The 17,043-nt window shown below is 37.6% G+C and overlaps 1 protein-coding gene across 1 annotated transcript in view; it reads left to right on the top strand.

Moving 5' to 3' along the window:
* The window catches only part of SKAP1 (src kinase associated phosphoprotein 1), a 285,865-nt gene that overhangs the window by 73,901 nt on the left and 194,921 nt on the right, over positions 1-17,043 (top strand). The window contains 1 exon segment of the mRNA XM_047706864.1: positions 7,603-7,719. Coding sequence (XP_047562820.1) covers positions 7,603-7,719 — 117 coding nt within the window.

Below are 17,043 nucleotides of genomic sequence, written 5' to 3'. Positions count from 1 at the left end.
GTTGGTAGGGGCTCCTGGGTGGCTCAGTGGGTTACAGCCTCTGCCTTTGGCTCGGATCATGATCCCAGGGTCCTGGGATCAAGCCCTGCATTGGGCTTTCTGCTCAGCAGGGAGCCTGCTTCCTCCTCTCTCTCTGCCTGCCTCTCTGCCTACTTGTGATCTCTGTCTGTCAAATAAATAAATAAATAAATAAATATTAAAAATTAAAAAAATTTTTAAAAAGATGTTGGTAAACTAATTGGGGCATAATAGGTCCTAGAATGCATCAAGACTCTAAGGGGGGCTTAAGTCTACTACAATTTGTTATTTGGGAGAAGAAAACAAAAAAGATGGGAGGACAGAAAAAGATGAATCAGTATTAATAAAATTGCTACATTCATGTGTAATTGTATATGTACATTTCTTAAAGATTTATTTATTTTAGAGAGAGAGAGCATGAGCAGGAGAGGCAGAGGGAGAGGAAGAGAGAATCTCAAGCAGACTCCCCACTGAGTGCCAAGCCCCATGCAGGGCTCGATCCCATGATCCTGAGATCTCAACCTGAGCTGAAACCAAGTCGGGTCACTCAACCAACTGCACCACCCAGACGCCCCATGTAATTATATATTTTCTGAGGCATTTTCCTCATGTGAGACTTAAACTATGATGGTGCCAAAAGGAAGAACTTTCTTTAATGAAATCAGGTCAAAGCTGTATTGGGGTGTGGAGTATGTTGGCTCATTTTGTATGAAGCAGAGTCAAAAATACCCAGGACCTAAGAAAATCATACAGAAGGCACTGGAAAAAATTTAATATACCAATCTGACAAAACCCAAACTTGTACTAAATTTTGTAAGCATGAAATCCATGTGAAAGGTGTTATTTTAAAAATCACTACAACAGGGCGCCTGGGTGGCTCAGTGGGTTAAAGCCTCTGCCTTCGGCTCAGGTCATGATCCCAGGGTCCTGGGATCGAGCCCCGAATTGGGCCCCGAATTGGGCTCTCTGCTCGGCAGGGAGCCTGCTTCCCCCTCCCTCTCTCTCTGCCTGCCTCTCCTTCCTTGTGATCTCTGTCTGTCAAATAAATAAATAAAATCTTTTTAAAAAATCACTACAACAATAGTACCACAGTAAATTTGAACCTGTGAACTGAACAGCTCCTTCTTCATGAAATCACTGACCACATTTGACTTTGTTGATTAGTTCCATACCTAATGGGACTACTAGTATTACTACTATTTGTAATAATTTGTACTTTTTTTTTTAAAGAATTTATTTATTTATTTGACAGATAGAGATCACAAGCAGACAGAGAGGCAGGCAGAGAGAGAGGAGGAAGCAGGCTCCCTGCTGAGCAGAGAGCCCGATGCGGGGCTCGATCCCAGGACTCTGAGATCATGACCTGAGCCGAAGGCAGCGGCTTAACCCACTGAGCCACCCAGGCGCCCCTAATTTGTACTTTTGATTGTAGATTTATTTTATCGAAGTAAAGAAAAAACACTAATTAATAGCACATGACATAAATTCAAGTCACTGGCTGTCATTCAGTATGCTTTGCCTTTGAGTAATGATCATAATTTATAAAGCGTACAGATTTGGATGTCTCCATCCACAGCTCAGTGGATTAGAACTAGACTTTAGTAATCAGACAAGGTGGGGTTGAAGCCTAGCTCTGCAACTTATGAGTCACTTACTTGACTTTGGGTAAGTTATGTAATCTCTGTGTCTCACTGTCTTTATCCGCAGCTTTGAGACAATAATATATTGCAGGACTATGTTGAGAATTAAATGAGATCGTACACGAAGAGTCTTGACCTAGAGCATGTACCCAGTAAGACATCAGTAAAGCTGTTATTTTTTTATTATTGCTATAACTGACTTTCTCCTCTAAGTCAAAACATGTTAAGAATTCAGTTGAATAGCTTCCTAACAAGAATTAAACACTGAGAATACCGTGGTCCAAGGAAAATAGAACTACGAACCAATAATTCCAGGTTATGATTGCCTGGTTGACATATGATAAATGCACTTATTGTCCAGCATATTTATCCATATAGACCACATACTTAAGTTTTCATGTTTTGAATTCTGTCAAAATCTCATTCCTATTGAAAATATTCTAACTCAGCAGGCTCCATTTTAGTACCAGTTGAACAATAACAGTGGTAGATGGAATGTGTTGTTATAAAGCCAGAATGATTGCTGACAGGCTATAATTTGCTTTATGAAGTGTGTGTTGTCACATATACAATTATCTGGTTTATATTTGTTGCTGTCAGCCTTCCAGTTTGTTAATGTCCAGTAGGTGTGCCCTGTGTGAAACCTAAGAAGGGTTAAAAATCTTAGCGTTTTCTGGTGGGGGAGGGGTAGGAACAGAAGGGTTCACTTGGTGGCTACCTTTTTTTTTTTTTCTTTCTTTTTTAAGAACGAGGGTGATGCTACACACTGCAGCCCACCCTACTGGTCAAAATGAAAAACTGCATCATAAAGGATCCCTTTTCTGAAGGAGGAGGAAAAAAACTTTTCATTTGGTTCCCATGGGCATTTTCCTGTCCAACCCCCAACTGACAGAAACTTTCTGTTAGTTTCTTTCTGTTAGTTTAGAAACGTAGTTCCTTAGGAAATATTATTAAGCTACGCTACCCTTTCGGTTGTAGCATCAAATCAATTTTATTCCATTTCTGGTCATTTAGACTGTGCTATTCTCTGCAATGATAACCCTAAAGGTTCTTGGGAAGTCTGTTATTCTCTGCATGATAAAAATCGTACAACTAGTAAACAGTATCATGAGCTAAAAAAAATTTTTTTTTGACCTTAGGTTCAATTTATTTCATATATATTTGAGAGCTTATTGGAGCAACTTTTTAAAAGAATGATAAATGGAAACTTTCCTTACCTGGGCTATCATTTGTTCTGTAGACTTAATGACATTCAGTACTATTATACTCACTGCCAAGGCCTTGGAGGGGAAAAAAAAGAATATTTATACATTGAGTTATGGCTAGATATAGGAGGGGGGAGAAAGAGATGGGCAGGAAGTCAGACTATACAATGGAGAAGAATTTGAGACCTTCACTACACATGGATTAATCACAAGAACTAACCACGCAAATCCAAATGGATATTTAGAAACCAGTGAAGCCTCTAAGATGGTCTGTGGGAAACACTATACATTTTCTAATGCATGAGTATGTGCAAAATGTTATCTAATTTATAACAGAAGTGTTGACAGAACTTTAGCTTTGGTGTTGCAAATGGGCTCCATAACATATTTACATGGGAGGAACATTTCACATATATGGGCACATATGTACCCAATCTATTTCTGTAGTTGGTGTTATATTCAATAACTTAGGTGAATGGTTATAATAAGGAATAATACGCTGCAGTTTTTTCCAGTCTTACCTTAGTTCAGCTTTGGGAACTGCATTACTATTAAATTGGTCCATGAAAACCTGGCAATATTAATGCTATCAAGCATGAAAACTAACTGGATTTGGATCAGGGACTTTTATTTATAGCATTTTATTTAGAATTTATTAGTTTAAAGAGGGAGCTGTGTGTCTCATGGGTTTTTAAATATTAAAGAGTCAGAAGTCATGTGTTCCCTTCCAATAGCAACAATAAAAACAAAAGTCAAAAAATTGCTGATAATTCTACATTAATTTTGATTTCCTTATTTTATCCTGAGATACTTGCTGAAGTGATAGCAAACCCTGGGAATTTTGAACCATGCTATAGAAACAGTTGGTTGCATATGTGAATAAAGTCTTTATAACACAGCCTACAATTAATTAGAAGTAAAAGATGATGGCTTCATACAAATGTGAAAAAACCATTGAGCCTTTATATGTCGAATAAGCAAACATCTATTTATGTCTTATCTATTTGCTATTGCTGTGTTACTTTTTATGATTAAAGTGCTTTCCATCTTTTCTTTCTTTTTTTTTTTTTTTCATTTCTTTGGTAAAGTTGTCATTATGCCCTGTTTTTGTCCCCAAATAGTACCTGTAAGTTCAGAATCAGATGGGTTTGCTGTGAGTCAAAATAGCTAGAAGGGGAATATCATCATGGTTCATTTCCCCCCCCTCCCTGTTTTATTTGGAATTGAATTAGGAAATCAAAGTTTTTAGCAGTTTAGTTCACTTCTCCATAAAGTTTATGGAGCAGCAACAGCTGGTTGAATCCATGGCAGAAAAAAAAAAGCCAACTTCTAGTGGCCAAGCTATTGTTTCAGAATTAAGGGGGAAAACTCATTAACTGTTAATGAAAACACTGGGAATAAAAACAAATAGCACAGAAACCCTAGCAAATAATTACCTCACACCTGAAACAAAGCTGCTTTATATTTCTGTTCCAAATCTCAGAAATTTGCAACTTATCATTCTACGGAGCATGAATGAAATTGAGTTTGATTCTCAGGAAAGAACAATAGAGAAATCATCCCCCTTATAGGCCCCTCAGTACCATACTCAGAGGAGAACCTACCCTTGAATATACTAAGGAGTGTATCTAGCGTCCAATTCTTAGGATGCTTAGGATAGAGGAGCAAATTACCAGCTACTAGCAGATGAACCCTTGATATAGTTTCCCGAGATCTTGTTTAGAAATACGAAGAAAAGGGACTGGAGGTAGTAGACGTGATTAATGGAGATATTGTGTGTTAGAATATATATCTGTATAGAAATATATTGATTTTGAGCAAGTTGCAATGGGAAAGTGGTCTCTAGTGGCAAGGGGTCTTGCTTGTGAGAAAGCCACTCTAAGCAATGGAGTTCGAAGCCCTAATTGCAGAGCTGCTGAATGGAAGTGTCTGTCACTATAGTTTGTGATCATTTATGTCTGATCCCACCGGACAACGGTCGTAGTCACCTGGAACTGTGATTCTCAGAGCTGCAGATGAATCCAGCGATCACTTGTGGTTATGTTCTAAGGAAGAATGATGTTCTAAACTTAAACAAATCCAAAATGACCACAGTAATTGCTGGTTCGCCTATAAAACTTTTCACCCATGCATCTTGAGTAGTTATAATCATTTTAATTACACGGGAGTATCTATTTATATAGTGTTATAAGCTTTTTTCTGCGTGTGCCCAAGGGAGTTGGGCCACTCGATGTGACATTAAAAACACTTATAGCAACATTTCCATCATCAGGAACAAATTACGCTTGGATGTAAAACGTATTTTTAAACGTTTCCCCCACCACAACCATTTTTAGTACTAACCCAGGCTCTGTTTTTTGCTGCACTGAGTTGTATACCTTTGTTGTTGTAAACTTTACAAAGGCATGGTCTTACATTTGGCACAGGGACGGCTATTAAAAGCCCAGCTTGGGTAACTGTGTTCAGAAACCCTAGGGAAAACACAGAAGTGACTTTTCCATCTGAAGCCGATAGATCGAATGCGAAATTCAGGCAGGTATTTGGTATTTTGGATGAGATTTTTAGAATGAAAACTCTGAAGGCAATTGAATTGGATCCTGGATCAGAAAAAGGACACCACATCTAAAACTAATGATGCACTGACTAATGACTATGTGTTGGCTAATTAGATTTAAATTTTAAAAAAAGAAAAAAAGAGAGAAAAAGGACCTTAGTGGGAAAATTGGTGACATCCAAATAAAGTCTATAGTTTATTTAATAGCAGTGTGGCAATGTTAATTTCTTGGTTTTGACAGAAATACCCTAGTTATGTAAGAAGTTGGGGGAAATTGAGTGAAGGGTATGCGGGAATCGTCTGTACAATCTTTGTAATGCTTTCAATAAATCTAAAATTATTCCAAAATAAAATGTTCATTTAAAATACAGCAAAACAAAGTCCCACTTGATCGGCTTTTTTTTTTTTTTTTTTAAGCCTGGAATGCTAGAAAACATAAGAGTAACTTTGTCAAATTTCTGAAGAAAGCAGAAAACCTTGAGTCTAGAACGACTGTTGATAAATAATGTTCAGTATACCTACAAATGTTAAATTTTGTTTGGTAACCCAAACTACTTCTTTTTTTAAAAATAGATTTCGTCTTGGCTCACAAATTTTAAAATTCCTTTAACCTCACAGCTCACTTTCAGGTTATCTGCCAAGCGGTCCGCTTGGTAATAGAATTTCAATGGATTTGCAAATTCCACTGATGTAAAATTTCAGTACTTTAACCCTCAGTCCAGTATTTGAGAATTTTTCTGGCTATAAGGGAAATTTCCCAGCAATACTAGAAGCATAACTGTGATAAGCTTTGTATCCTGATCTGTAGCCCTAATAAAGGAGAGGATTTGTTCTGGCTCTGGCCAATGCTGCTGTGAGGTTGTTGTTTGTTGTTGTTGTTGTTTTTCACTTTTCTTTTCCACAATCAAGTCCATACTTTATTCCTAAAGCCCTGTATCTGCAGGTGCTCAAGTCAGTTGTGGACAGACAAGCTACCTACCATCGAGCGTTCACAGAAGAGACTAGCTATCATCATCTAATTTATGGAAAGAGAAGGCTACAGCCATTCTCTTTTTATCATTTTATATCCTCCCTATCCTTCCAGTTTAATTGTAGGAAATAAACCTTTAAAGTGAAGCAATACAGATTCTATGTAGGTTGTTTGGTTTCACTGCTCCCTCGTTGAAATCCAGGGCCAAAACTCGACAGTGTTTACTGAGATTAGCATTGGTGATTTCCTTTGGAAATTAGTATTTGAGATCATATTAAATTCAGTTGAAAATCCCCTTTTCATGTTTGTGGAATGAACTGAGCAGCTGTTGGTGTCCTTTTATCAGCAGACTGTACCTCTGTTTGGGGGATTTTAAGAAAAGCTATTTGCAATGCAGAGCCTTTTCTTCCGGTTTCCGAATGATCGAACATCTTCCGTCTGAACCTTTTAAAGTATCATAATAGCATGGGCCACTTCTACAAAATATAATCCAATGTATGTTGAAAACACCCAAAAGGGATTAGCATTGTTTTAATTGCATAATTCAGTATTGCATATACATTACCTTTCATCAAAGCCATTTTACAGAACAAATATTACCTTCTTAGGGCTTTTAGAATTCCTTAGGGGTTGGTTGCATAGGCTGTAAACTAGAATTATAAAGAGAGAATTTCTTAAGATTGCAAAACAAGTAGTGATTTAAATTGGAATAGAATCCAGCAAAGTCTAGGTTCTCTCTGTTTTTAAGTCTCTTAGTTTTCAGAGAAGGAAAGAATATTGACCTGTTAAATTGTATTATGTATAGGTTAACCCTTTGTATGATTTATTCTGTTTCATTTGGCAATATAAAGAGAAACAGGCATTCAGGGTAAAGGTTGCAATTAATGGAAGCCAATATTTATGAATATGTATATATATAGTTGTGTTTTCATTTTAAGTACGATGGAAAGTTTCTCTAGGTGGCAAGAGGTGTCCCCACTCTATGGTAACAGTTTCTAAGTTCTAGTTAGTTAGCTGAGTGGAAAATTTCCCATCTAGGTAAGTTGGTTCTTATTCATCTGTTTCTCATAGGTTAATGGATAGCGGCCACGTCCACCAAGTAAAAGATTTATCTTTCAGAGGAGAGGGCAAGAATGAATATCAGAAGACATCAACAAAGACCTTTATAAAGATGTCCAAAGTATGACCTTGTTTTCTTTCTTCTTTGTCCCTTAGGGGGAGACCAAGCTGAAAGTTACCTTGGGCAGGACAGCTCTGATGATAATCAGAGTGGAACTCACGGCCCTTCTCTCATATCGGATGCACCTTTTCTGCCTGATTATCAGGATGAGGGTGAGTGTCTTTTTCCTGGATTTTGGGTTGATCACGCTGCTTTGTTACTTTTTGTCTTGGTGTTTTTGCCTTTTGTCATCTTGAACCATGTGAACTTCAGTGGGTTTTCTCTATTGGTAATCGCTAGTTTGCAAAAAACAACAATTTGTTTCATTGTGGTGCTGATCCTTCTAGGTAATTCGATACTTCGGAAGCTAATGTATTTAGGGAAACACTAATTCTATACTGGAGCAGGAAGACATCATTATTGATCTTTTTCTAAGAACTGTAGCTCAGAAGCTAAGAGAACATCTTAAGATGGCAGGGCCCAGTTCACCATCTTTCAGATTTCTTAGTTTCACAGAGTTGCATGAGAATCAGAGTTTCATTTAGTGATTATTGGATTATTGATTTATTGTGGATTATTTGAGACCCTTGAGCTCATCATATCATAATAAGATTTTTTGTTAAGATTTTATTTATTTATTTGACAGACAAAGATCACAAGTAGGCAGAGAGGCAGGAGGAAAGAGAGGGGTAAGCAGGCTCCCAGATCCAGGGCTCTATCCCAGGACCCTGAGATCATGACCTGAGCCGAAGGCAGAGGCTCAACCCACTGAGCCACCCAGGCGCCCCAAAGATACGATTTTTATCTATGCTTCTCCCATATCCCTCTCTAACCATATTGATGTTGTTCAAGAGGAAGGGGAAGCCACAAGAACCACAATGTAAATCTTCCTGGAGCATTAATTTTACTTGAAGATTTGGGAATGGGAGGAGTTAAATAATTCAACTGTTATAAACATTACTTTTATATTAAAAACACATTGGTATGTAATAGAGCTGGGGTATAAAATGTACATGAATTTTTAAGATACATGAATATAAAATTTTTGGCTAGGTGGCTGCCAGTTTCTGGCTCAGGCTCAGATATCCCAAGGGTGGGGGTTCACTGTGTCTCTTCTGGCATCTGGCCACTTGAACAGACGGTTTGATCATCACTGATGCACATGGTTATCTTACCAGAGTCTCTCTTGTGCCTTTTCGGTGGGGGAAAAAGGTAGACATGCTACTAAGCTGAATATTAAATTGGAACATATTATTCACTTAGGGATTGGGAGTAGAGCTGGTAAACTATTCCTTATTTCTCTTTATTGGCCTGCAATCATTCAATTTATTTTTCTTTCAAATTTCCCTATGATTTTGGCATTTTCCAGGAGTTCGTAATCCCTAATTCCTTTCTCTTTTTAACTTATCCACTAATTCTTTTTTTTCTTAAGTTTTTATTTAAATTCCAGTTAGCATACAGTGTAATATTAGTTCACTCATCCGTTAATTCTTATTTCATTTAGCCTTTTTGGCAAACCAGGTTTTCTCCCTTTCATTGCATTAATAACATCCACATCAGAACTATGGATTCAGTCATACAGAAACATTTTATTTGGTCTGAGCTTTTTTAAAAACTGGGCCTTGAAGTTTAGGATCTGTATATTGACTCAAGTGTACACTAAAAACATTGCTTGGATTGCAAGCTTAATGATTACACTGGTAGTTTATTAATAATTTTAGAAAATTAACAGGGCAAAACCAACCTTTCATTTGTTTTTGATTAATCCAATGCCTGACAGAATTAGAACAATACTACCTCATTAATCCATAGGTCACTTATTTGGTATTTCCAGCTTTCCCAGACACAGCTGAGAACACAATCAGTAAGCCAGAAGGACCTCTAAGTGGAAATGGGTGTTCCTGAGTGTGGTGGTAACACTTCCCTAACTCAGCCTTGGGAAAGCCCCTGAGGCCTTCACTGGAGATTCCTCTTTTTACACATTTCTAACCATGACAGTGGTTTGATTTCTCAAACCCATAGTAGGGTAAAACATCAAATTTAGAAGAAAAGGGACTTTAGAGACATCAATTAAGAAATAATATAGAGGTGAGACACAGGAACACAACTAAAAATTTATGCAGGAAACAAAATTGGTAAACAAAACAAAATTTGTATGGGAACTCAAAAACATAGCACTCTGGGGCCGTATCATACTGTAGAGAGAAACTAGGAGCTCAGTACCTTTAATAAAGTAAAACTTCTCAGCTAGCCTTTAGTAAGCACTTACTATGTACCTTGCACCTGTGTTCTAAGTACTTTGCATCTGTCATCATTTAATCCTGAGAATAGCATGAAGAGGTAGATAGTAGGATTATCCTCATTTTACAGAGAAGGAAATGGAGACCCAGGGAAGTTAACTGATCTAAGATCACACAGTTAGTACATTGTAGTGCCAGGATTTGTAATGAAGCAGTCTAGCTCTGGAACCTCTGCTCTTAACCACCCTACTGTCTTTACCACTATCCTTATCCGGATTATCAGAAAAGATGGATTCATGTTCCAGACATTTTGGTTAAGACTATACAGATATATAGTTTGCTTAAAAGTATTTTCATTAAAAAGAGTTGAAATTAAAAAAAAAAAAAAAACACAGTGTTGAAAGAGGTAAGTCTAGTATCTAGAAGATTCCAAGGTAGAAACTCTGCTCCATTATGGTTCCTCATAAGAGAGGAGCTAACTAGATCAGTAATATTAAATTCTTACTTCATAGATTTAATTTTTAGTTTCATGTATAAAAGTTAAGAGAATTCTCAAAGTTGACACAGTCAACGATAGATAGGAATAGATTGTTCATGTGTTAAAAATTTGATTGTAGGATGATATTTATTTTTACAAAGTATTTTATTTATTTATTCATTTTACTTCAAGTTTTCCCTTTTTAAAGTTTTCATTTAAATTCCGGTTAATTAACATGCACTGTAATATTAGTTTTGGGTGTACAACGTACTGGTTCAACACTTCCATACAGCACCCACTGCTCATCATGACAGGTGCACCCCTTAATCCCCTTCACCTACTTTACACATGCCCCATCCACTTCCCTTCTGGTAACCATCTGTTCTCTATAGGTAAGAGTCTGTTTCTTGGTTTGCTCTTCTCTCTCTTTTTCTTGCCACGTGCAACGACATGGTTGGAGGTAAAGAGTTTTACGCTCAGCAAAAGAAATCAGTCAGAGAAAGACAACTACCATATGATTTAACTCATACGTGGATTTTAAGAAACAAACAAGAGGGGAAAAAGATAGAAAGGGAGATATTTAAATGTGAGTTTTGGCCAAAACATTGAAACTAGCCAGTACCTGAGTGCCTGATGCCTACTGGGTGTGATAAATGTTTGTTTCCTTCCCCTAAAAAGTAGTGATACGGGGCACCTAGGTGGCTCAGTGGGTTAAAGCCTCTGCCTTCGGCTCAGGTCATGATCCCAGAGTCCTCTGCTCTGTGGGGAGCCTGCTTCCTCCTCTCTCTGCCTGCTTCTCTACCTACTTGTGATCTCTGTCTGTCAAATACATAAATAAAATCTTAAAAAAAAAAGTAGTGATAAATACATATCCTATGCAATTAAGGAAAAGGTTATAAAGATGTTAAAAATTTCAGTAGAGGGGCGCCTGGGTGGCTCAGTGGGTTAAGCCTCTGCCTTCGGCTCAGGTCATGATCCCAGGGTCCTGGGATCGAGCCCCACATCGGGCTCTCTGCTCAGCGAGGAGCCTCTTCCTCCTCTCTCTCTCTGCCTGTCTCTCTGCCTACTTGTGATCTCTGTCTGTCAAATAAATAAATAAAATCTTAAAAAAAAAATTTCAGTAGACATTCTGTTTTGTTCAACTAGATTTTACCATTACTGAGAATAACAGTAACATTTCATATGATACTTATTATTTTAACAAATACTTATTTAGAGATTACAGAGTAATAGCAAGGCACTGTGCTGCTAAGCAGTAAGTGAAATATGCAGTAAAAAATCAGTCCCAGTCCCTGTCCTTGTGGAGCCTACTATCTCACTGCAAAAACACACTATTAATAAGTAGACAAATGAACAAATATAAAGTCAGTGTCTTCGCTTGCTGGTGGGATAGCTAAGGAAGAAAAGATATTCTTAAACTTTTTTTTTTGTAGTGACAGTTATTTTAGACTTTCGGAATTTTATCTTTGTTAGAAAAATGAAAGGTTACTGTTAAAATATTTCAGCATTGTTGTGCTCCACCTCAGCCACAACAGTGTCCTAAATGTACAATTATAAAAGGACACATGGTCTGACTCATCCACCCGTAACTTCAGTGTGAGAAGCAATAACCACGGTGCGGTGCGTGTCGTGTTTGTATCATGCTTTTGTGAAGACTACAAGAGCCCTAGAAGCGTATAGAAGCCCAGCCAGGTGCACAGCAAAAAATGAACACCAAAGTTACAGGCTAACCCATGCATAAAAATGAGAGCATGTTGCTACCTAATCCCAATTTCTTCTCCTTTTGCTTTGCAAATGCCTTCAATCTGGGAACAGCAGGCTATATACCCTGTAGAGAGAGACCCACAAGCGAGAGCATAGCCCCACCATGGGGAATGAAAACTGGCTAACAAGTAATAACATGCAGATTTCTAAACCCAAGGAGGCATAGTTTCTACCATATTAAAGGAAAAAAAGTGCAGTATGAAACACTGGATACAATTACGATACAAAAGCCAGCCAACTGTGCAGCTCAAGGTCTGATTGCTTTCACTGTCCAAAATACACAATGGATTTTAACGTGTTTATAAACTTATCTCATTAGTGTACATTTTTAGAAGATGGGTCTACATACATTTTTTAAAGATGGGTTGGGGAAAGTGTTCTATAAACAGGTTATAGTGACTCCTTCTGGAAGAAAAAGAAAAAATAAAGTTATTTTCTAGGAGAAGAAACCTAGAATCTGTAACAGTGTATTATTTATCATGTAATATATATTATCACATTCTAATTAAAGAAAAAGTAATGAATGAATATTGGACAAATAAATCTGGGAAGAAGTGAGAAAATGTTCTTAGAATTTATTTTTACATCAGGTTGTTGAAGGTTAGAGAAGGTTCTTATTCTCCAGTGAAATGAAAGATAGAACTGGGAGTGTTAAAGACCTCTAACCATTTTTGGAGAAGAGTAATAATGAGTAAGGGAAAGCCTGGTTTTGATCAATTTATTATATGCTACTTGATTTAAAAGGAATTACAGACCCATTAAAGTACAAATAGTGGTCATTTTCAACTCCATGTCTTTTCTGAAAGGTACATTAAAAGACGTATAGAATATTTTGAAAATAAAGAGAATTAGTTTTTCACAGCTTTAATTTAAACACTTTTTTTTACATTTTCTGCTTTCATTTTAGTTCTGAAATAGAAGTCAATTTTTAGATTTGATATTATGATAACAATAGACTAGCTTTTGTTGATCCTTGTGTGTTTCATTTCTATAATAATAATAATAGGAAAAAATACTATTTTAATATATTCCCTAATGAAGGGAAGAATGTATTTTAAACACATATACATTAGTATTGTGGGATTAAAAATGAAGGTTTAATTTATTAATTACATTTTATTGACTAGACTTTTTTTGGCTGGAATTCATATTTGTCTTAAATTTCACTGTACCAAAGTTAGAATCATGCATTCTGAAAGTTGGAAAGGATGATTGTAAGAGGAATTATTATGGAGCATTTACTATGCTGCACTAAATGCTTTTTGTGGATTATCTCATTTAATTCTCAAACTGGATCAGAAAAGAAAGTCCCATTATCCCCGCTGTTTTACAGGTTAAAAAACTGAAGCTTAGAGAAATTCAGTGACTTGGCCAAAAATGAATTTATCTAATCCACGGATTGGGGGTGGGGGGGCAGTAGAGGAAGGGTTCCAATAGATTACAAGCCTGCTGCTTTGTGTAAAGCTTTGGTTAGCTGGATGTTTTTCCTCTGAAACACCCATTTTTATGGGCTTTACATCTCATTCCCTCTATTGTTTTTATTCCACCGAGTATAACATTCATTTGAAAAAATGAATGTATTCAAAGCTAAAAACTATCCTCTAAATACCACTTTAACTGCATCCTTCAAAATTTGATACGTACCTACTTTCATTAGAATTTGCAATTCCTGGGGCGCCTGAGTGGCTCAGTGGGTTAAAGCTTCTGCCTTCGGCCCGGCTCAGGTCATGATCCCGGGGTCCTGGGATCGAGCTCGGCAGAGAGCATTGCGCTCTCTGCTCCGCGGGGAGCCTGATTCCTTATCTCTCTCTGCCTGCCTCTCCGCCTACTTGTGATCTCTGAGAGTCAAATAAATAAATAAAATCTTAAAAAAAAAAAAAAAGAATTTGCAATTCCATTCCATGTATTTTGTAATTCCTTTGATGATAGCCTTTTTTTTTTTTAATTTATTTGACAGAGATCACAAGTAGGCAGAGAGGCAGGCAGAGAGAGAGGAAGGAAAGCAGGCTCCTGCGGGGCTCGACTCCAGGACCCTGGGATCATGACCTGAGCCGAAAGCAGAGGCTTTAACCCACTGAGCCACCCAGGCGCCCAGATGATAGCCTTTTTAACCTATGTATTATTTAGAAGCATTTGTGTGTGTGTGCATGTGTGTGTATTCCTGGTTTTTATTTTGGTTTGTTTTTAGGTTCTAGGGATTTTTAAACCTTCTTTTCTATTTTGACTTAATTTTTATTACATGATAGTCTAAGAACATAGTCTGTGTCACTTAGATTCTTTGGACTTTGTTGAGACTTCTTTTGTGGCCTAGTAATGATCAATTTATGCTTAGGTGCTGTGTGGTTCCCAAAAATATTTATTGAACACACTCTTAACAGTTTTTAGTTTTCTTACTTTTTATTTATTTTATACTTTTAAATGGTACTCTTCAAATCTTTTATATCCTGGCTTTTCTTTTATCTGTGGAGAAGTTCGTGTTAAAATCTCCAATTATAGTTGTCGATGTATCCATTTTTCTATACTTTGCTTTACATTTTCGAGGTCTTGTTATGATACTTACAAAGAGCTATAATTTGTTTTAAAAGGCTTCCTCTTATTGAACCAAAATCCTATCCCTAGAACTTCCATTTTTTAAGCTAGTCTACCCATAGCACCCCCAACTGACTTTCTTCTACTCAAGGAGTATAAAAGATGTCTGTTCACAAGCCAGTTTGAGACCCACATTGCTCTGAGTCATGTATAAGGCCTGAGTTTAGAGTATAAATTACGTTGTTGCACAGGATAAATAAACTGCACGTCTTACAGTGTTTACTGAGGTATGTGAATTAACGATGCAGTGGTTCGTGGTAAGTGACCTTACCAATCAGGTAAATCTTAGGCCACATCCTGCTGATGACTTTGGAGGAAAATGTGCATATTTGAGGGCAGCTTTACTTGGAATGTTAGAAACCTATTGTAGGCTCAGTCACCGGTAGGGTAATAGGTGGGGAGAGTAAATGGACTAAAAACAAGCTGTTTACTTCCCTCTCACTGATAGGGTCAAGCCCACTACTTTGTGTGTACGTGTTGAAGATTTTATTAATTAATAATTAAATTGAGAGAGGGCGCATCTGCATCTGTGAGTACAGGGAGGAGCAGAGGGAGAGGGACAAGCAGGCTCTGTACTGAGTACAGAGCCGGACAAGGGGCTCCGGCTTGTGATCTGAGCCAAAGTTAAGAGTCAGATACTTAACCACCTGAGTCACCCAGGCGCCCCTTTGTGTGTGTGTGTGTTTTTTTAAGCACATAAACTATATGAAGATATTCGAGTTTTTAGTAGAAACGGAGATAACCAATGTGACTCAAAATGGTCTCTCTCCATTTATGACTACACAACAAACATGCGTGCATACGTTCGTGCATTCAAACAAGTATTTCTCTCATTTCCTTTGTATTCTTCAGACAGTTGCTTTCATCTCTGTTGCTCACAGGAATATTTTTCTTTAGTAAAGGCACATGACTCCTGTCAACCCTGATGGAGTTTATGTGTGTGTGTGTGTCTACAGTGCACACTGCGGAAGAACACAAAACTTACTCCTTTTCATGTCTGCGCTTTTGGGGGCAAAGAACAAATTCTACCATAAAACATACTTTCATAAGCATGTCGGACTTCTGAACAAGTTTCTGTTGGCTTCAGGTGAGTCCATGAGATTTCAGATCATTGGGAGAAATTAAGGACCGATGTTAAGTGTGATAAGGGTAAGTGAGCTGTCACTCAGGATCGCAGTGGCCTCCTTCATGAAGATAAATGTCTTATTAGATCGAAGACATCATGTCGTTTATATAGTCTGGTATAAATCACAGACGAGGATGACAAACTGGGTCTCAAAGTTGACAGTAATTTATATAACTTAAACAAATGATTACCAAGGATTATACATGTTTTGTGAAGAATAAAAAAACAATAACAATTATCTGTCTATGAACTACTCATTTTTCATTCTTCAGCCTGGCACATTGGGCTGTCGGTGCGTGTTTAAACTCTAACCTTCCATCCAGTACCCAGGAAAAGCAGTCTCTCATGCGTTGATGGCTGGATATCTTCCGTAATGCTTCTTTCACTAGAATGTACTCTACAAATTGAACCCAAGTTTTTTTTTTTTTACATAGAATCATGGCATTTTAGATCTGGAAGAGACTACTTGGTAATCATCTATCTGATCTCTGTTTTACCAAAGAGGAAAGTGCGTTTTAAAGAGGCTAATGATTTGGTCCTCTATCTAGCAAGACAGAGCCAGTATGGAAACCAAGACTGCTGCCCTGGGAGAGGCCTTCCCAGGCTCACACTGTATACCTTCCTTCACCTGCATGATCTCTACACACTCTTTGAGTGCAAACCCAAACAGCTTTGCAGGAGGTCTGGTCATGTCTCTTAAGCTATTTCTTTCTTTCTTTTTTTTTTTTGTAAAGATTTTATTTATTTATTTGACAGACGGAGATCACAAGTAGGCAGAGAAACAGACAGAGAGAGAGGAGGAAGCAGGCTCCCTGCTGAGCAGAGAGCCTGATGTGGGGCTCGATCCCAGGACCCTGGGATCATGACCTGAGCCAAAGGCAGAGGCTTTAACCCACTGAGCCACCCAGGCGCCCTCTTAAGCTATTTCTTGCAAGTTTCAGTCAGGTTCATCAGGTACATATGTCTCTCTGGTCAATGTATTTTCGTCAATGTATTCTTTTCCCAGAATGATTTGGTACTAGTATGCTTTATAAAGAATTTCAGGGGCACCGGGTGGAGCCCCGCATTGGGCTCTCTTCTCAGTGGGGAGCCTGCTTCTCTGCCTGCTTACGATCTCTGTCAAATAAATAAATAAAATCTTTTTAAAAATTTTTCAAAGGGTTGCAAAAATGCTAACAATTATAACTATGAGTGACATACAATAAGTCCCTGAATTGATCTGACATATAACTAATTAGTTAGCTTTTTTGGCCTTTTTGTCCGTGGTATAGATTTTAATATACTGCTAATGAAGAGTTAG

This window comes from Lutra lutra, chromosome 16 (genome assembly GCF_902655055.1).
Source record: "Lutra lutra chromosome 16, mLutLut1.2, whole genome shotgun sequence".
Lineage (NCBI taxonomy): Eukaryota > Metazoa > Chordata > Mammalia > Carnivora > Mustelidae > Lutra > Lutra lutra.
This window is presented reverse-complemented; position numbering and strand designations above follow the sequence as displayed.